Source organism: Natrix helvetica (assembly GCF_964273705.1).
Source record: "Natrix helvetica genome assembly, chromosome: 3".
Classification (NCBI taxonomy): domain Eukaryota; kingdom Metazoa; phylum Chordata; class Lepidosauria; order Squamata; family Natricidae; genus Natrix; species Natrix helvetica.
Window position 1 is genome coordinate 141,653,354 of NC_138549.1, and position 21,953 is coordinate 141,675,306.

The window sequence follows — 21,953 nt, forward strand, 5'->3', positions numbered from 1 at the left end:
GGCCTTATAAAGTGGTATTAATACTTCACGTGATCTTGATTCTATCCCTCTGTGGATGCAGCCTAGAACTGTGTTGGCTTTTTGGGCAGCTGCTGCACACTGCGGGCTCATATTTAAATGGTTGTCCACTAGGACTCCAAGATCCCTTTCACAATTACTACTGTTGAGCAAGGTATCACCTATACAGTAACTGTGCATTTCGTTTTTGTTGCCTAAATGTAGAACCTTACTCTTTTCACCATTGAATTTCATTTTATTAGATAGTGCCCAATGTTCAAGTTTGTCAAGATCCTTCTGTATCTTTAGCATATCTTCTGGAGTGTTGGCTATTCCTGCCAGCTTGGTGTCATCTGCAAATTTGATGAGTTCCCCATTTATTCCCTCATCCAAATCATTGATGAAGATGTTGAAGAGTACTGGGCCCAAAACAGAGCCTTGGGGTACTCCACTGCATACTTCCCTCCATGTAGATGCAGTTCCATTGAGGACTACACGTTGAGTGCGGTTGGTCAGCCAGTTACAAATCCATCTGGTGGTGATGCTGTCTAACCCACATTCTTCTACTTTATCTAGTAGTAGGTTATGGTCTACCTCAGTGAAGGCGAACCTATGGCACGCGGAGCCATTTGTTAGGGCACACGAGGCAATGCCCTGTTAGCTGGCCAGCGCGCATGCGCGCGCTGACCAGCTGAGTTCACCCTTTTTTAAAGCCATTTTTCGCCCTCCCCAGGCTCCAGAGGCTTTATAGGAGCATGGGGAGGGCGAAAACAGCCCGCCCCCGCCCCCCGGATGCCCTCCGGAGGCATCAAGGAAGCCTCCAGACAGTCCCTGAATCATTCGGAGTGCTCAAAACAATCCTCCGAGCAAACCGGAATTGACTTCTGAAGCCTGGGGAGGGCGAAAAAAGCATGTAAAAATGGGAGGGGGAGCACCTGTAGTGCGTGCATGCACACTGGGGGGTCACACATTGCATTATGGGTGCAGCACTCCTGCACACGACCCCCCTGCACTCCCCCCACTTATGGCACGCGAGCCAAAAAAGGTTCGCCATCGCTGGTCTACCTTATCAAATGCCTTATTGAAGTCCAAGTAAATTATATCGATGGCATTCCTCTGGTCCACTAATTTTGTCACTTTGTCAAAGAATGCAATAAGATTAGTCTGGCATGATCTGTTTTTGACAAACCCATGTTGGCTTTTGGCTGTTACTTCATTTGCTTCTAGGTGTTCGCTAATTCGTTGCTTGATTATCTTTTCCAGAATCTTTCCTGGTATTGAAGTCAGATTGATAGGTCTGTAGTTTCCTGGATCTGTTTTTTTTCCCTTTTTTGAAGATGGGAACCACATCAGCTCTTTTCCAGTCCTCTGGTAATTCCCCCGGTGCTCCAGGATCTCTGAAAGATATAGTTCAATGGTTCTGAGATCTCGTCTGACAGTTCCTTCAGAACCCTGAGGTGTAATCCATCCGGTCCTGGTGATTTGAACTTGTCAAGGGTAGACAGATGCTCACTTACCATTTTCTTCCCTATTTCAACTTGTGTTCCTAATCTGATTTTTGTGGTGCTGCCACAAAAGGTTGGACTGTTTTATCTCTTTGTGTAAAGACAGATACAAAACATGAGTTAAATAGTTCTGCTTTCTCCCTGTTGCTTGTCACCTTCTTGCCACTTTCTCCCAACAATGGACCAATTGTTTCCTTAACTCTTTTCTTGTTTTTAACATGTTGGAAGAAGCTTTTTGTGTTATTTTTTACTTTTGTGGCAAGCCTTTCTTCATTGTGAGCCTTAGCTTTCCTCACTTCATCTTTACATGCTCGGGCTATTTGCTGATATTCTGCTTAGTTATGTCCCCCCCTTTCCACTTTTTGTACTTATCTTTTTTGTCTTTCAATTTGTCAGAGAGTTCTTTAGCTTTAACGTTAACTTTTATCTTTTTTGTTTTGTGATATTCAATTGGACAATCTATGAATTGTGATGATGCTAATTTTGTATTGCACATGATGCTGAAGGCAATGACTGTTTCTCTTTTTGTGTGTGTGTTGGGGGGGGGGGAATCCATAATGGTTTTCATACAGTCCTGAATGGGCTATTCTGAAAATGCTTTGCGAGCCATTAAATTACATAATTGTACATTCTTTTGATATTAGGTTCCTCCCCCCAAAAAAATACAATTGTAACTGGACTGCTTCTTCTGTCTCTGAATTCCTTTTCCTTTGCTTATAATCTCTTCATTGCAGTTTCTGTAGTCCTGGAGATAGATACACTAGGGAAAGGTTATTAAAACATGATTTCTTGTCAACTTCAATTAGAATCATGAAAACTAAGCAGCTGACCGAAGGGGCTGAATCCGTCTTTTGAGTTGCTGGAAGATCTTCATTCAGGATGATTGTGCAAGCCAGCTGGATGGAACATATGTTGTTCGGTGTGGCACTTTTCGTTGAAGGACATGAGAAGGCAACATATTCCAATGGAGGAATGCTTTCTCTTTATTTGGTTAGTAGTCTGGCATCCTGGCTACAACTCATTTACTCAATGATGTAGATATTCAACAGGTGATGGAAATATAAACCGCTGTAGTAGAAGAAATTAGTTCAGCATTCCCATGGGGGGGGGTGTGGCATGACAACGCTTGCATTTTTGAAGCTCCTTGTTCAAGGATTAGGAACACAAGAGGGCTGAGCTTCAGACCTTTACAGAGTGAAACCTCTAAGTCATACCTTCTTCCCAAACAACACAGTTGCCTTTTGCACAAAGGTGTAAGTCTGTTGCCAAGTACCCCAGGCACCAAATATGAGTGATTCTAGAAATGAAACTTGCATCAGTTTGTGCTGGTTTGTACGGTGTATGGAAGCCTAGATTGAATGTGCAAACCAGTAATCAGACTATTGCATCTCAAACCTTGAATAATCTGGAACATAAACTAAGTCTCTGAAGAGAGAAAAATATTACAGGTGTTCAAATGTCTGTGCTGCCATGAATTTACATTTGAATGCTAGTCATGTGTAAGATCTAGGAATCAGAATAACAGAGTTGTAAGGGACTTTGGATGTCTTCTACTCCAACCCCCTGCTCAAGCAGGAAAACCTATATCATTTCAGACAAACAGTTATCCAATTCGTTCTTGAACGCCTTCAGTGACCCACGACTTCTGTAGGCACTGTTAACTGTTTTCTCACCATTAGGAAATTTCTCCTTATTTCTAGGTTGCTTCTCTCTTAGATTAGTTTCCATCCATTGTTTCTTGTTTTGACTTCTGGTGCTTTGGCAGCCCCTCAAATATTGCAAAACACTGCTATCATGTCACCCCTAGTCCTTCTGTCTATACTAGATAGTCCCAATTCCCTTAACCATTCTTCATATGGTTTAGACTCCAGCCCCCTAATCTTGCTTGTTGATATCTTGGCAGATAGTTTTAGACAAGTCATCATCTCCCAACTTTACCTCCTATTTATAATGTAAGATGATATTTCTGACATACAGTATCTTGTACTGAAAGGATGTTTGTGAAAGTCTCTCCAAAATTGGTCATTTCCGTCATAAAGTAGTTTACTTGCTTCTGGCTTAATGTGTTGGGTCAACTTGGACACTTTGTTTGTAAATGATAGTTTATGTCCTAGCAGCATTGTTCTTTATTCATTCATAGATCAGTAGAGTGTGCTATTTCATCCTGTCTGTATGTGCTTTTCTGCAGTTCTAGTTCTTTGTAAACAGTGTGTGCACATTCATTGTATCACCACATCGGAATTAAAGTTTAATGTAGTTTAGAATTTAGTTTGCTATATTCAGATAGCCTGCTGTGCATTTTAAACTACGAGTACTAGATTTGAAGTGATTTTTAAATGCATAGTGGTAATATTTTTTTAAAAACTGGCTTTTAATTTATAATAACTTTAAATAATGCATTATTTTAATGTGTTTGTGTGTTTAATGCTATTTAATGGATATTAATGGATATTTAATGTTTAATGTAATTTTAATGTCAGAGATTTAAGGCTGTCAGAGTTAAAAGGTAGAAACATTAGAATAATCTGTTTGAAATATGAATGTGTTAGTTTATTCTATGCCTATTAAAAGTGCTATAAAAGCAAATTATAATCTCATTCGTATTATATCTAATTGAGGTCTTTTTTAAAAAAAATGCTAGAAATGTTGAGGTATCAAATTTTGTATTGGCCACAACTAGTAATTACAGATTTTAGTATTTGAGTAAGACTGTCGGAATATCTTCCATTTGGAAACAACATCTGGAATTTAAAATGTGCTGTTTTCTCTATAAAACCTTTTGTTTTGCCCATATTGGACAATCCACGGAATAGTTCTTTTTGGAGCAGAACATGGGTGGATAATGTTTGTCAGGCTGCATTTCCCCCCACTTCTCTTTCCCTACAGCTTGTAACAGCTGCCTTCTGGTTGTCTCAGCTTTCACGGTGATCGAATGTTCTGCTTGAAGAAACAGGAAATAAGTGGAACAACCCCCGTCCTTTGGTGTTGCTAGAGTTTCATACTAAGCTGATTCTATGGAAATAGTTATGGTTTGATTGACCCCTCTACTAGCTCAATTTTCGGTTCTCATGGTCAGGATGTGTGACTATGGAATTTGTACAAATAACTGTAGAGGGTAAAATACAGGCCAACCTCTTCCCCATCAGCTGCAGAGCCATGGCCGACTCTTTTTTCACGGCAGGATCCTTTCTTCTTCCCACCTGTTATGGGGCAGTAATCCTTCACTAATGTCTTCACTGGAAGATATTTGCTTTTAATCTGGGGGCCTTATTCAAGACATTGCACTTTAAATACAGAGGCCTTCTCCGACCTCTGGGCTTGTCCTATATGCATATTCCAAATATACTATTTTCCTATTCTTGGAAAGGTTATGCAGGAAATAGTAGCCCAACAACCATCCAGGGCTCCACAAGGGAGCAGATCATTTGGAGTACTGCAAATCAGGAATTAGGCTAGGATACAGCATAGAAACTGCATTATGGTGTTTGTGGATGGCTTTTGGAGAGACTGAGATTGGGAAATGCAATCCTCTTGCTCCTGGCTATCTAGATCAGTGGTCCCCAACCTTTGTGGCTTGGCAGCCTGACTGGGGTGGGGAAGATGGAACCAGGCTGCGCGAGCAGCAAGCCGGTGCACACGCACATACAGTTTGACTGCAGGTTGAGCTGCGCATGTGCGTATGCACGAGCCCACTGCTCGTGTGAGTCAAGTTATGTCGGTGCCTGCCAGCTTGTTGCTCGCATGGCTCAGTTGAGAATGGGCCGCAGCCCAGTAGTGGGCCACGGCCTAGGTGCTAAGGACTTCTGTTCTAGAAAGCCCTCCATTGCGTACATATAATTCTGCTGTTTTGCGTTAATAGCCAGTAGGCTTCTGGTTGCAATTCATGGTGCTGGTTATCGCCTTTAAAGTCCTTCATGGTAAATTACCAGGCTAACTGAGGAACTGCTTGTCTCTAGTTGTTTCTGCCCATCTGGTTTGGTCCAACAGAGTGAATGTGCTCTGGATCCCACCAATTAAATAATGTCATCTTGTGGGACCAATTAATTGTCTCTACAGTATTGCAATTCTTGCTCTCTGGAATCCCCCCCCCCAAAAAGTTTCATATGGCATCCACCTGTATATGGTTCATAAGTGAAGGCTTAACTTGTTCTTCCAGGCCCTGGAAACAGGTTGCTCATGGCCCCCCCGCATTTTGTTTTTGCGTTTTGAACTTTGCTCTTTGATTTGTTGTATTTTTTTCCTTTTAATAAGCTAGTTATAAGAGACCCAGAGTTGGGAATCCCATAAATAAAATAACAATAAAAATTACAACTAATTATGGAATAAAACTGACAGTCAGTATACAGTATCCATGCAGTGGATGCAATATCCCTCATTAGTGTTAATATTAGTGATCCGCGGAATTTAAAATTATGAATTTAGTGGTTTCTGAACTCCAAAAAGTTGGGGACCCCTCACCTAAAGGATACATAGAAAGGGATAAAAATAAAGCAGAGGCAATCCAAACTCAGAAATAATTTTGGAAGTTGTACAGATACATGGAGTGGGAACCAAGAGGACCAGAAGGCAGCAGTCATTGCTATAAGGGGGAGAAAAACCATCCCAGCTTCATTTGGCATCTTGGCTGATGCAACCAATGTGACTTAAGAGCTCTTTCCTAGGCTCCCTGTAGTGATTTCCTGATTTATTGGCAGTGTTCTTCATTGAGACCAGGATCTAAGGATCTTCAGAGTAAACTCTGAAATTTTACCATCTGTCCCTTCTGCTGCTTGCTTTCAGCAAAATGATTTTTTGTGAAGAGGATGAAGTTAATTTCTTCTTTCTCTGTGAGGAGTGTCTTTTCTTTCCCTGCCAAGTGAAACAATAACATCTATGTCCTTAATTATCAGAAAGTCTGCATTGTGATTATGTTATCGCTGAAGAATTCAAACACCAACTATTCACAGTGGCCAAAACACAATATGTGAGATATGTCAAAAATCTTTGTGAACATATGATTCAGCAGATATGACAAACTCTGTGCTGCTTCTTGGTGGGTGTAGGAATCTATTATTTATTTTTATTTATTATATTTATATCCCATCTTTTCTCCAAGAGCTCAGGGTAGGGAAATGTCCTTTTATTTTACTCCTACAATGAGAGAAACATAAGCTGGGTTGAAAATAAGAGACTGACCTAAAGTTATCCAGTGAATTTGGCTAATGATGGATTTCAACTTGGATCTCTCCAGTTCTAATTCAGCTTCTTGACTACAACAGATACATCTAGAGAATTAAGGGGATGACCTCTACTGAGACATCCTATCATACTTAGATCAAGGAATTAACCCTACTATGTTCCTCATGGTGCGGGGCTTTGGGCGAAGGTGGAGGGAAGCGCTGCTGTTGGCAAAGAGCTGGAAGGCCTTGTTCCAGTGGGACTGCATCATGGCCTGGAACTGGCTGACCATCTCAGCCTGCTGAGCCTCTAGGCGCCAGTACCTGGCCTTGCACTCTCACAGGTCTTCCCTCTGCTTGGAAAGCCTATGCCCATAGTCCTCAGTGAGGTACTTCTGCTGAACCTCCTCCTTGGTCAGATCCAACTTGAACTGATCCAGCTATTTTGCCAATTCTTTCTCATGTGGACTGCTTAGTTCCAATAACTGCTTCCTATTGGGGCCCTAAGGAGTCTGGATGGGTGAGGAGTGGCTGGGAGGGGAGGGGCGAGTAGACGCCGGCGAGGCACCCCTCGATGTGAGTGACATCAGGTTGGCCACGCCCACCCAGTCACTTGACCACCAGCCAGCCAGCCAGCTAGTCATTAGGCAGAACATATTAGTGGTCCGCGGGATTTAAAATTATGAGTTTAGTGGTCCCCGAGCTCCAAAAGGTTGGGGACTCCTGTCCTAGGGCATTTTTAAGTAGCTGTTTCTGCAGGCAAGGTTAGAGTGCCTCAGCATGGAGAGATTTGAGAGAATAGTTTAGCTGGGACAAATTATACAAAGCTGAGATCTGTATTTTAAAGCTGGTACTTAGTCATCAGTAAGTGGTGTAAGCAAATACGGATATATAGGACAGAAACAGACACAAAAGGTCCCCAATTCAAGATCCAGCATGCAGCTCTGCACAGAAATACAAACTCACACTTGACTAAATGTTTCTTGCCAGATTTTCCTTATTGTTTCTTTCTTACAGGGCTTTCTAAATTTTAGGGCCAACCCTAACACGAAATCTCCCCTTACGTTCTCTGCTTCCTTGTATGGGCCCCTAGTCAGAACAAAGAAAGTCCTAACATCTTTTCTCCTGAATCTCTGTCTCTCATTAGAGTGACTGAATTGAGAAAATTTCCCCAACGAGCCAATAATCCAACAGGCCATTCACAATTAAGACTCTAGTTATTCCACTACATGTGGTCATTGGATTCTATGTTCATAACAGAACTGTACTTGTACTTGGAGTATTCGGTGCTCAAATTGCTAAACTCTGGGTCCTGGCCATTTGTTCATGTCAATGATTATGAATCAATCAATAGCTTCTCTTTGACATATGAACTTTTAATTCATGTTCTTCATGAATTCTTATTCTTTTTTTTTAAAAAAAGAAGACTTCTGATGTATGAGTCAATCAAACATTAGAAAATAATAGCACTATCAATTTGATTCCCATTCTATCTGTGGACTGTAAGACATAGGAAGAGGTAAACTTGGGAAAGCCTAAATGTACTGGAAATAGGGATTTGCGGCTAGATTCCCTATCATTCATATTCAGAGCTGCTCATAAAACCTGCTGGCGCGTGTATCTGAAACATTCTGATGCAGCTTATAAACATGTTTTAAATATGACAGTTATTCCCTTTCCTCCAACCAGAAGAGGCACTGTTTATGCACCACTATGGGTGAAAGGTTCACTCTACAAAAGCTGTAATTTTCTTGAGCAGTGCAGCGCAGAAGGGCATAACAATCGTCACGTATTGAATATAGAGGCACATTGCTTACTGCGAAGAAGGGGGGACACCAAGAGGATGTGCAAATAACTTTATTTCCCCCTCCATATTTCCTCTAATTGCAGACATGATCTGTAAAATTAGTGTAAGAATAGCTCATATATTCCTTTTGGTAAGGCACACAAAGCCTTGGCACATTATTCACAGACAATGACTCATGTGTGCTTCCTGTTTTAGTGCTTGCCTTTTGTTAATATATGTAAAATATCTAAATCCTCCAAGTCTGTATTGGTGCATAGATTGTTGATTAACTTGTGCCTGCATATTGTATATCAGAACCAAGGACTGAGGTTTGCACTGTTCTTGACTGTTGTCTGTAGGTAGCCAAAGATGTCTCTGCACGTCTCCATAATGAACTCGAAGCAGTGGAGAAAAAACGGATTAAATTGGAGGACGAAAATGAAGACTTGCGCCAACGGCTCATTGAGAGTGATTTGGCTAAGCAAGTGTTACAGAATGAGATGGACAAGCTTAGAGAGGTAAGTTCATTTTTGGGGGGGACCATTACTTAATCATTTTTATTTACAACTAGACGATAACCTGGCGTTGGCCAGTGTTTATTTACAGGGGAAAAAATGTCCAGACCAAACATGATTTCTAATGTTGGATTTTCCCCCTTACCAGAGGGTCCCCCCTTGTGGAGTACTGTGAAGCCATTACCAGGCAACTCCACTGCGCTGTACAGTAGAAGCTAGTACGGCACAACAGACTGTATCTTAACAGAACACACACCTTGCAGTGTGTTAGGGGTATCTTACCTCTACAGTATTTTTCTCCAGAGAGTAAGTCATCTGTGTACCAAGTTTGGTTGAAATTGCTCGAAGCGTTCCAGAGTTATGCTGGAACACACACACACTCAGAGCCATTTATATATATAGAGATTTTTCTCCCAAGGGCTTAAGATCCAGCATTGTAGAAAAGACCATGCAGTGGTTAGGCTGAGAAGGAGTGAGTTGTTCAAAGCTGTCCAGTGAATTTGATATTTGAAAGATAATGCCAGCCTGGACTTTGTATTTTCAAATCCAACGTTTATGGATGCCATTATGTTGGGAAGGTTTGACTAGATAGTGAACCACCAAATATCCAGCTGCTGTTTGTTCTGACAAAGCTTCAGTGTTGTGAAGTCCTTCAGTTCCAAGCCCCAATCTATGCAGGAAATAACTGCAGACAGGAATACTTTGGGAAGCCACAATGGGTTTCTAAATGGCTCCCTGTATGAGTAAAAATATCAAAGCATTGTTTTCATAGATGACAGTTTAGTAGACCTCTCTCACTAGAAACTACATTCCTAGAAGAGGAATCACCTATTTCTGCAAATTTTTTGGGTACTCAATATAGTTTCTTTGCTGCTTCTGCCATTTCTGTCTGTATTCCTAACATATGTGGAGAAGTTGCTCAAACTGGCAAAAGATGTATAATTCTGACATCTGCAAACAACGGATGAGGATCCAGAATTTTATTCAAGATTGACAACTATCAGTGGTTAATCCATCAGATTATTTTCTAGTTTGTGGCTTGGTATAATGGCCTGGCTAATTTATGGCTTCCTTTTAACGTTTCCCTTAATAATGTGTATTTCAAGAAAGCAACTGGGAAACATCATGCAGGATACTCCTTTTGGTCAGGATGTCAGTTCTCCCAGATTCTATTTCAAGAGCTGTTCATGGCTTTAGCCTAAATCTGTTTCCCTCTAGAGCAGTGGTTCTCAACCTTCCCAATGCTGCGACCCTTTAATACAGTTCCTCATGTTGTGACCATAAAATTGGTGTCTCGGTTCCTAAGACCATCGAAAATATGTGTTTTCTGATGATCTTAGGCGACCCCTGTGAAAGGGTCATTCGACCCCCAAAGGGGTCCCAACCCACAGGTTGAGAACCATTGATCTAGAGCATGGATGTCAAACTCAATCACTTCCCAACATGACACAACATATCGTGATGTATCATGTTTTTTGCCTTTGCGGTGCTGGGGCGGGCTTGGCCTGCATGTGATACATCCAGCCCATGGGCCGCCAGTTTGACCCTTGCCTAGAGAAATTACGGTGATGAATAGATGCTCCATGGGCTTTAATACTCTCTCTTGTGCTTTGCCTTCTTCTTCTTCTTCTTCTTCTTCTTCTTCTTCTTCTTCTTCTTCTTCTTCTTCTTCTTCTTCTTCTTCCTCTTCCTCTTCCTCTTCCTCTTCTTCTTCTTCTTCTTCTCCTCCTCCTCCTCCTCCTCCTCCTCCTCCTCCTCCTCCTCCTCCTCCTCCTCCTCCTCCTCCTCCTCCTTCATTTCTGCAGATGGCAAATGACATCTTGGACTCGTTTTAGGATTAACCAGTTGAAACATTTACTGGGAAGATCAAGGGATGCAAACAAAGAGTCATTGTCAGAGACTGGCATCATTCTTCATTCTAATTAACAGAGGGAGCAACCCTTTCTCCCAACTTAATCAGAACAGAAGCATACATACAAATGTGCTAGCATTGCCTTTCTAGGACAAAATGGAAACTTTGAGCCAAGGGTTTTATTAAGGTCTAACTAAAATATTAATATTTTAAAAATATTAAATACACTAAAATAAAACAGTACAGCTTGCTAGGACATCTGAATCCCTGAATAAGGGGGGAAGAGAGCAGATGGATGTCAAGCTAACAATAACTTAGCACCATGCTGTGTTTCTGAGCTGTCAGCAAAACATTCTTCTGTTATCATGATGCTATCCAGATCTATTGACACTGTAGTTAGACACTATAAAGTCCCAAAGCAGCAGAGAAATCAAAATTACTTTAGGTTTGCTGAAGTAATGACGACAAGAGTTCTTAAACTGGTATATGTAGCGAATCCCTAGGCTTGGAATACTATCTTAAGGAAGAGAAAGCCTCTGAGCATGCAAGCACTGCCAGAAAATGAGGTTATAGAATGGAACTATTTGTAAGATTGAGACAGAAGGCCAAAGGTTTATATAGCTGCAGTCACAGCAGACATTTACTATCTGCAACATGGGATTACTATCCATGTTACCCATGTGAGGGGTGGGTGGGGTCAGCCAGGGGTGGGATTTGAAGGTTCTCTGAACCAGCCATAACGTTAGCTATGGGTTCTTCTGAACCAGGGTGAACCCGTAGCAGCCTACCTCTGCTAATATCTGAAGAATTGTCGCACAGAAGAGAGAGTGGACTTGCTCTCTGCTGCTACAAAGGATACAACCACAACCAATAGGTTAAAACTACAAGAAAGAAGTTTCAGGCTAGACATCACAGACGATTTTGTGATGTATCAGCTGTCAGCCAGGAGAACATGTTGTCACATGAAAGAGTGAATTCTTTGTAACTGAGATCTTCAGACTGAGACTTAACAGTTATCTGTCAGAAATACTCTGTTGTATCCAGTACCAAACAGGGCTTGGATTTGATGATCTTTAGTATAAATGTCTACTCTATTATTCATTGTGTTAATATTATAGTATTACCAGGAAGATCAAGGATGTGGAGAGTAATAGCAAAGCTCAATTATGCAATTACTAACAGTAGTACAGTGGTTACTATGATCAGAAGACTGTGTAACCTGAAATCTGGTGCACTGATTTCAGCAAAATGTTGTATTATACATGTATCATTGATGGCTTGTAGATCAGAAAGGTTGGCAGTTCAGCGGTTCAAATCCCTAGCACAGTGTAACAGAGTGAGCTCCCATTACTTTTCCCAGCTTCTGCCAACCTAGCAGTTGGAAAGCATGTAAAAATGCAAGTAGAAAAATAGGAACCACCTTTGGTGGGAAGTTAACAGCATTCTGTGTTCCTTCGGCATCTGTTCATGCTGACCATATGACCACGGAGACATCTTTGGACAGCGCTGGCTCTTCAGCTTTGAAACAGAGATGAGCACCGCCCCCTCGAGTTGGGAACAACTAGCATATATGCGAGAGGGGAACTGGTGATTCGTTTTACCCCATTGCTGCTCCAGATTCAAAATTGGGAATGAAACCAGAATAGTCTATGGAGATTCTCAATCGTCCAGGTCATGACAAACATCCCCATAGATTTTTAGCTATGCTCTTTGGGATGAACACCCTTCAAATGGTGTGAGAATATGAACGGATTTCCAGAGGAAAAAAATGCAGACTACAGGAACCGTTTGTACTACTCTGGTGACTCTGAGGACATAGATAAACCTCGAAGTGCCTCAATGACTCTCTAAAAGGATGGAATGACGCATTCCATCCTGCATATACTCCTGCAAGGAGTATGAATCTTTCCATTCCTCACCATCCAGTCAGAGCCGAAGAAGCTCCTTGGATGAGAAGCGAAATGTCTTGAAAGAAAAAACAAGGAAGTCCAGTTGCCTCCTGAAAAAGCACCTTTGGGTGACCAGAATAGGCTACACTTTCAGCCTACACAAAGTGGATTGTCCTCTTTCTGGAGCCAAGAACGTGGCCATGAAATTGGATGGTGATCTTTTGGCAGCTGCAGTAAAAATCCATTCTCCTCTCTTGTTCAGCTACATCAGTTTTTCTCCCTGTGGTTGCATATCTCCTTGCATGGTTGTGTTAGGATAATGTTAGTAGTGTTAGAGAAAGCAAAGCAAATGACTGTGGCCAGTTTAGAAACCTTAGCTCTCTTCATCCATGTTGGATAGGACTGGCAATGTTTCGTCTTGCTTCTCTTTCTAGCCAGCCTGTCCATACAATGTATGATTGGCTTCTGCGCAGCCTGAGGGCATGAGCTGAATAGTAAATGGTGAGAGAAGCAGAGACTGCCAGTGAGAGATTAGGGATCATAGGAAGGGGTTGGCTGCTGTATGACAAGATTGGAGTCACATGGTGTGTGCTTTCATAATGTGGGCTGCAATGTTGCATACAGATATGTATTTAGACTTTTTAAAAATATTACTATATTTTTATGTTGCCACTTCTTTCCCTCCCTTCCACCTATCCTACCTCTAGAATGCATTTTAAAAAAATAGATTAGTATTCTTTTGGAAGAAAAACAGACTATGCAGTTAAAGCTGTACTGTATATGATTTTGCACATGAAACTCTATTTATTTCTAGATGCTGTTAGCACGGTGGGAAAGAAGAAAATACTTGAAATTATTCTTCCACACGATCGATGCTACCTTAGAATTAGTGAAGCCTGCTGGACTTAAATCACAATGTTGTATTCAGGTTCAAACTTTTTAGCCAAGTTTATTAAGCCTAATAAAGACAACTTTAATATCAGGCTTTTCTAGAACACAAGCAGATGCTTTGTAACATTTGAAACAGAGACCAGAATGTCATCCTTCCCCCCCATATTTATTCTTACCAGTAAGAATGTTTTAAGATACAATGCCTTTCTATTTTATTACTTTATTTAATACTAGCTGATAAGCTGGCGTTGGCCGGGTATTTAGAGACTTTGAAGCATTTGTCTGACAGGGAGCCACTGAGAGGAGCCTTTCTTCCCCCTACTCTCATGCCCATCATCCCTGCCCTCTCCCTTCCCCCTCCCATGCGCTCCCCTTTCCCGCCCAGTCTACAATCCTGGCATCAAGCAATTTCAACTAAACTTGGTACACAGGTTACTTACCCTCTGGAAACAAATACTGTGGGGGTAAGACATCCCTAACACCCCTCAGGTGGGGGTGTTCTACCATACTTCCATAAAATGGCTTCTACTGTGCAGTGCAGTGGAGTCACCATGGTAACAACTTCACAGTACTCCACAAGGGGCCTCCCTCCCATAAGGGGGAAAATTCAACATTAGAAATTAAGGTGGTATCACTTTTATGGACACTTCTGGGGGTACAGGGAAAACATTTGTAACTAATTTAATTGTTGCTAAAATCAGGGCTTTTCCTGCCTAAGATAGGATTAGGATAAATAAATACCATGTTCCCCATATTATTAGAAAAAAATCAGTGACACCCATTGCTTCTACCTGGACCTTTCCTCTTAAAATTATTTTTAATTTTGATCAATTTGGATTTCACAGTATCATGTTGGTTATGCTGATCTTACATTCTGATTGAATGTGTTGAGTTCAAATCTTACTGGTAGACCTCATCTTTTTAATGGTATAAATTTAGCTCTTAAATTTGATCCCAATAATTCAACATTGCCTGGTCCATACTTTGACTCTGGAAATGTGCCTTTTAAAAATTTTCTGTCCAAATTTCAAGCTCTATTATGTAGCTAATTTGATTCCAATGTTTATCTGGTGATGTCCAGATATAGTACAGGTATTTATTGTTTAAAGCAGATTGGGCAAGGTTTTTATGTGATTCATGAGTCTTATACTATCCTAAATGTATATATTTTTATAAAGTGAGGAGCTGCATTTTTGGTACTGGCTCCACCAGTTAGCAGACTTGGTCTATCTTTGGGCTTACCATGTCATTACCTCTAGACCTACTCAAAGCTTTATACTCTTCCCATAATTAGAACAGTACTTTCCGATCTAGTGGGGGAGGGTCTTGTCATCTAGCACACAGACTTGTCTACACATTACAATTGCTTCCAGACAATTTTCTGGACAACGAGAGGTTGCCTAGATAGGTTGGTTCCTGCATAATTTGCAGAGCTTCACCTGCCCTCATCCCTCATTATTCTTAGCTTTACCCCTTCTATTTTGACATAACCAATATGGATATAACACAGAAACTCCTACTAGGTTGCTTGCCAAATCTTTGGAGTTATGAGTTTTCCACTACATCAAGGTAATAATCCCTCAGGAGGGTACCTATATACAAAATACACACATTCACACAAATGTTATTTGGTGGTTGTGAGGGAAGCAGTTGGGGAAGGGCTAAGGGATTATGTGTTTATTATTCTCCAGATGGAGTAAGCATCTCTTATAATTGGTCAAATGGTAAAAAGGCTAATTAATTTTCACACCGATGGCCTTTTGCACCTGCGGCTTCATTTGTTTTGCAGCAAAATATTCAGGAGGACTTGTCTAGGCTTAATGCAGAAGAGATCCTGGATGAATGTCTGGTAGGAGCAATATGATTGACTACTATCATATTGCAAGTCACATTTGTTAGCTTTTCCTATCAGATAAGAATAAATTGCAGCATACATATTTTGAAAAGATCTAGACCAGGGGTGTCCAAACTTGGCAACTTTAAGACTTGTGGACTTCAACTCCCAGAATTCCCCAGCCAGCATTGAAGTCCACAAGTCTTAAAGTTACCAAGTTTGGACACCCCTGATCTAGACAGACAAAGCCATATAGATAGCTCTCAACTTACAATCATTCCCTTAGTAACTGTTCAAAGTTACAATAGCACTGAAAAAAGTGACTTACAACCACTCCTCACACTTACAACTGTCACACCATTCCCACAATCAAGTGATCAAAATTTGGGTGCTTGGTAACTGGCATATCGTTAATGATGGTTGCATGGTCATGTAATTGCCATTTGAGACACTCCCATTGCAAGCAGAGACAATGGGGAAAAGCCATATTTGTTTCACAACTGCAACAACTTGTTGTTCACTCAACAACTACAGTGATTCACTTCTAATCATGGCAAGGAGGTTATAAAATGAAGCATGACTCATTTAACAACTGCCTTGCTTAGGAATGGAAAGTTTCAATATCAGTTGCGGTTGTAAGTTGAGGACTACCTATACTATAAAAAATCCAAACCAGATCTGTGGGAACTGGATAAATTTTTACCATGCAGTGTAATCCTGGACACATAAGTAGGCATTTCCCTTTTGTCAGCCTGTAAACATGGAGAAGATCCAATATTTGTTTTGAACAGCCTTAGCTTGCTCTTATGAAATTACAAACATTATAATGTCTTAAATTACTACCTCCAGAACTTATTAAATTCTGGGATGAAAATTAAAGAGGGATCTATGAAGTTGTGATCCATATATCACGCTGACAAAGTTTATTTTGCAGTGAATTTTGTGTTCAGCAGATTAATTTTAATTTGCATAATTATACATTAAATAAATAAAGCTTCTGGCAGGCCCACAGAGAAACAAATATGAACTTTCAAGGGCATAAACAATAACTCCTCCGGAAAATACACACACACACACACACACACACACACACACACACACACACACAGCTTTTTAATCTTTAACTTTCTAATCATCACCATACACACCATAAACCACAAGCACAAGAAAACTGGAATTGTGTTGGAAACTATGTCCAACAATCATGATCGCATCAAGATTGTGGTAAGTGCTAGTATGAGCTAAATTATTGTGAGGGCTCGAAATGCTAAACTACCCAAAGGATGTTTTCATTGTATCAGAAAGGACTTGGGCAGCATCTTCTGGCTGCTAGGTTGAGTGTTCCAAGGACTTTCTAAGAATGTGCGGAGTTTTAAACAACAGGTTTGTCCTTAATAGGAGTGGCTTGGATCTCTATGCCTTGGCACAGGCATCAGCTCACATTTCACAGCTGCATTCTTGGCTGCAAAGCTTTAACTCCAGCTTGTGAATATCTATTTATCTATCTATCTATCTATCTATCTATCTATCTATCTATCTATCTATCATCTATCTATCATCTATCTATCTATCTATCTATCTATCTATCTATCTATCTATCTATCTATCTATCTATCTATCTATCTATCATCTATTTTACTAAACTCTTTCTGGATGTGTTGGAACATTGAAGAGGCAAACCAGCTTTCCCCCTGTTTCCTTATAAAGGCTCTTTGATAATATTGGCTATATTTCAAACCACTGGGGCCAGGGCATAGGAAGAATAAAAACAGATACATTAGAAAAGAAGAAATTACTAGTCAGCATTGTTAAGTAATTAAGCTGCCCGTTAGAAGAGCAAGTAGGCAGAGAAGCATAATGAGAGTGATATGGAATAACACGCACAAACCAGCATACAGAGACACTGAATAGTATAAAAATATAGTAGTTTACTATGTAGAAATATAGAGGTATTCAGAGTCCAGTTAACAGTCCATGTCATACACGGTTCAGTAATTCAGTTATCAATATTCTCAGTTTAACACACAAAGTAGCTAACAGTAGCAAGACTCAGTAACTCACGAGCTGTATCAAATAGTATCCACGATCAGCATCTAACAAAAAAGAGAGCAAATAGCCATTCTGGCTCCCTCTTATAGCTGCTTGAGGTAACAAGCCAATTACATTTCTCTAACATTTAAAGTAACAGTAACATTTGTAACAATAATAGCTTATATACATTGCCAAGCCAAGCCTAGGGTTACATCCCTAACAAGCATTCCCAAGTTTTTGAACTCCAAAAGATGTCTCAATAATAATCTTCTTACATAGTGACTGAATAAATAGAGACCTCAATCTACAACCATTTGTTCAGTATTCGGAGTTATAATGGTGCTGCAAAAAGTGACTTATGATCATTTTTCAAACCTACGACCCTTGCAGTATCCCCATAGTCACATGATCAAAATTCAGATGCTTGGTGACTGGCTCATATTTATGAGAGTTGCAATGTCCCAGGGTCTTGTGATCATCTTTTGTGGCCTTCTGACAAGTAAAGTCAACAATGAAGCCAGGTTCACTTAACCATGTTACTGACTTAACAATTGCAGCGATTCACTTAACAAGTGGCAAGATAGGTTGTAAAATGGGGCAAAACCCACTTAAGAACTGCCTTACATAGCAAAGGAAATTTGGGGATCAATTGTGGTCATAAATTGAGGCCTACATCTACCAGATGCATTGTAGCATCTGGTGGGAATTTCTTATTTTAGGAGGAATGAAGAAACCTAGTGACAGTGGTATATTTATTTCAGTCTATTTAATCCAGCAGTGTCAAACCCGATCGCACCGCAGGCTATATCGTGGCATATCAGGATGGTTTTTGCCTTTATGGAGCTGGCGTGGGGGTGGTTTGTGCAGGCTGTATCCAGCCTACGGGCTGCCAGTTTTACAGGCCTGGTTAATCCCTGATTGAGTTGGGCTTTAAACCTGATCTATATATGCCAAGACAAATGTAATCTCCCCTGGACTGAATTGTTCGTCAGTTCAGTGGGGCATCCATTGGCGACAAGATAATACCTGAAGCTGTTAAGGAGGAAGTTGTTTACAAAGAAAAGGAGATTTGTAAATTAATTTTAAATTATGTATTCTTATTGACGTTGAAATCTTGGCCATGAATTGGTATAAATTCAACAGGATTATATATTTACTTTGTTATCGTCTTGCTCTGGAGGTGACATTCTTAACTGTCATGGATTATAGACATTAATATACTCCCTTAGCTATCATTTATCTTGTTTAGTAGCCATTATATGAACATATGATCATACTGCATAACGATCTCATTAGGTGAAAACCACTATATTAAACATTACATTCACCACTGGAAGTTAGTGGTAATTGGCAATTATATCTGTATGTGTTGGCAATTTATTTTTTTTAAAGGAAGTTTATATTGTTTTTTTAGTCAGTATTACTTATAAATTAATGATCTATAACTGGATATTGGATTTGGGGAGACTCATATTCAAGAGCCATTTGACCATGGAGTTCATTGGTGACTTTGGGCTAGTGACTGTGTGTGTTTGTGTATGTGTCTGTTTTCAAAGAGTCCTTTGTTACTTAGTTGGTTTTGGATAATATTAGCTTTCGTGACTGTGTATTATTATATAAATGTAACTTTCTTAATCTGATGGTTTCAATGCTTGATTCTTCTAGGATTAGTTTTACTCTGCTGGAATTTTTAGAGGTACTTTGCAACAGTAGAGGTACTTTGCAACAATATCTGGCGGAATGGCAATAATTACTCCTATGTTGTGAACTAGATTGCATTATCTTGACAACCACTCCTATACCTTAAGCTTCATTTTACTTTAGAAGTCTTAACTTTTTTGCATTTATGAAAAGAGAAAAAATAGAAGCTGTCTTATCCAATTGTCAGTCAGGAAAGGTTCTTTTAAAATATATTTCTATGTGAAAGAAAAGTTTTTAATAAGGAGATGAAAGAGAAAGGGCACTCTTAGGTTTATATAACATTAAGAAACTTGTTTATTTTTAATGTCTTGAATTAAAACATCACTTCAATGCATAAGTGGTTTGGAAAATAGAAATGTGACAATTTATTTGAAATCTCTCCATTAAGCTTAGCTTACTTTGCAGCCAAAACTATTAAAATAATACTATATTTTAGGTGTTGTTCAGGGTTTTTTTTGGCTTATAATCTGAATGCACATCCCTCAATGAAGAAGCTACAAAGAATTCCAATTGTTTATAACAAAATGCTAGCCTCTAATATATTAGTGATTTCATACTATTCCCGCAAAGCTTATGTTTACTATTAATATATATGTAGGGTGCATTTCCGTTACTCCCATTAAGTGTCAGTTATGCTCCTTCACTATAAAGGTTTGTAAATTGTTATAGTAGGTGGTTGCTATTTTTCTCTTTTGTCAAGGAAGTGAAAAACATTGCTGCTATGTTTTGCTACTTTGCAGGAACTGAGCCAATCTGGAACAGAGAGATTTCCTTGAGAATTTTAATTACTATTGGTCAATTTCCTCCCCCTGAGTTAATATGTAGTGCTTGTGACCATAATTTTATCTTTCCTGCATTATGTCACTCACACAAAGCTTGTTTCCTACTTTGTATGCTGAACTACATTTCCTAAAATAAGTTTTGCATTAAATCCTATCTGATATCACTGATTATAGTGAGAGGTATAGAACCGGTATGACATAAGGGGTTGTCTCCTTACAGACAGTAAGGAGACTCAGGTTCTAATCCATCTCTACTCTATAAATTCCCTGGATAGGTTTGGGCCAGTTATTCTGTCTCAGCCAACCTACCTCATGAAGTTGTAGTTGTGGAGATAATATGTAGGGATAATTAGGAGCCCCAGTGGCGCAGTGGTTAAATGCAACATTGCAGACCTGACTCGACTCAAGGTTGATTTAACTTTCCATTCTTCCAAGATCAGTAAAATGAGGGCCCAGATTGTTGGGGGCAATATGCAAATAATGCTGACATTGTAAACTGCCCAGAGAATGCTGTAAAGCCCAATAAGGCAGTATGTAAGTCTAAATCAGTGGTTCTCAACCTTCCCAATGCCGTGAACCTTTAATACAGTTCCTCATGTTGTGGTGACCCCCAACCATAAAATTGGTGTCTCGGTTCTGAAGACCATCGAAAATATGTGTTTTCCGATGGTCTTAGGCGACCCCTGTGAAAGGGTCCTTCGACCACCAAAGGGGTCCCGACCCACAGGTTGAGAACCACTGGTCTAAATGCTACTGCTGTGATTCTGATGTAAGCTGCCTTGTGCTCTTGAGGAAGGGTGAAATACAAGCCTGGCTGATAACCAGGCAAACCAGTGTTTCTCAACCTTGGCAACTTTAAGATACGTGAACTTCAACTCCCAGAATTCCCCAACTAGCGAGATACAAAGGAAAACTCTAGTTTCACCCCTGCCTTTTTTTTTAACTTCAATTCCCTCCAAATCTGAGAAATTTAGTCAGTCTCATTGGTATGTGTGCATTGATTCTTGTGGGAAACTATATTTTTTGAAAACTTGGAGGAAATCAAACTCAACTCTGTGAAGCTCACTGGAAGCTGTGGATTTAGTGATCAGAGCCAATATACATTGTAACAGGAAAAAACTGGTTAGATGATTGATGGATGTTAGCAGTGTACAGCTGCCATATTTATTTTAAAAATTCTCTCTTCTATTTCAGAATTCTTTAAAGAAAAGGGGATCACGTTCTCTAGGGAAGACAGACAAGAAACCATCTGTCCAGGTACAACAATTCCAATAATTGATATGCTACTGCAATAGAATATCCAGTGAATACTTAATTTCAAAGCTGCCTCTTTCTCTTTGGAAAAAAAAAACTCCAAATTACTTTTATTGGGGGTGGGGTGGGGGGGGTTATATTTTAGGATGGCGTTCTGATATACTTTTTTCATCTCCATCTTGCATTTCAATGACAGAGTAACATATTTTGCATGCAGAAAGGTCCCATTTTTAATCACTGGCATTTCAAGTAAATCTGGCCTCTGATAAGCAGAGTCAAGGAATTTTATTGACTTAATGAAACAAATATTTGGAATGGAAATTCCATTAAATGCCAACTTAGCTGTTGTTGCCAAACCAAAAAGTGCACATTGTAGAGCCCTCATATAATATAGGCACAGATGTACACTTACTAATGCCCTAACATGACCATCTGCTTCAACACGCACTATTTATCAACTGCGACATGCACTGTAAATAATTTTCACTTGCTAACAAATGAAAAGACTATCAGCTATATGTTGTGGATATAGCTGATACTAGCTTGCAAAGGAACAAAGCTTATGTTGAAAGTATGGGACAATAATACTTTTTCCTTTTGTTTCATTGCTGTTTAAAAGCAGCCCAACCACATGTTTTAATAGAACGTAGAATGTTTGATGCTCTTAGTGTTAATGTTTACATGCTCTGCATGGCATTGACCTACCCTGAATAGCTCTGTAATATCAAGAATCTATTGTTCAAATCCTCCATGAACAATT

General features: G+C 39.9%; 1 protein-coding gene across 3 annotated transcripts in view; it reads left to right on the forward strand.

Annotated features, from left to right (window-relative positions):
• MTCL2 (microtubule crosslinking factor 2) overlaps positions 1-21,953 on the forward strand; it is an 89,330-nt gene that overhangs the window by 34,249 nt on the left and 33,128 nt on the right. For all 3 annotated transcript variants that reach the window (XM_081949081.1, XM_081949083.1, XM_081949082.1), the window contains exons 3-4: positions 8,804-8,962; positions 21,134-21,196. In XM_081949081.1, the coding sequence (XP_081805207.1) occupies positions 8,804-8,962; positions 21,134-21,196 (222 nt within the window). The remainder of the gene's footprint in view (positions 1-8,803; positions 8,963-21,133; positions 21,197-21,953) is intronic.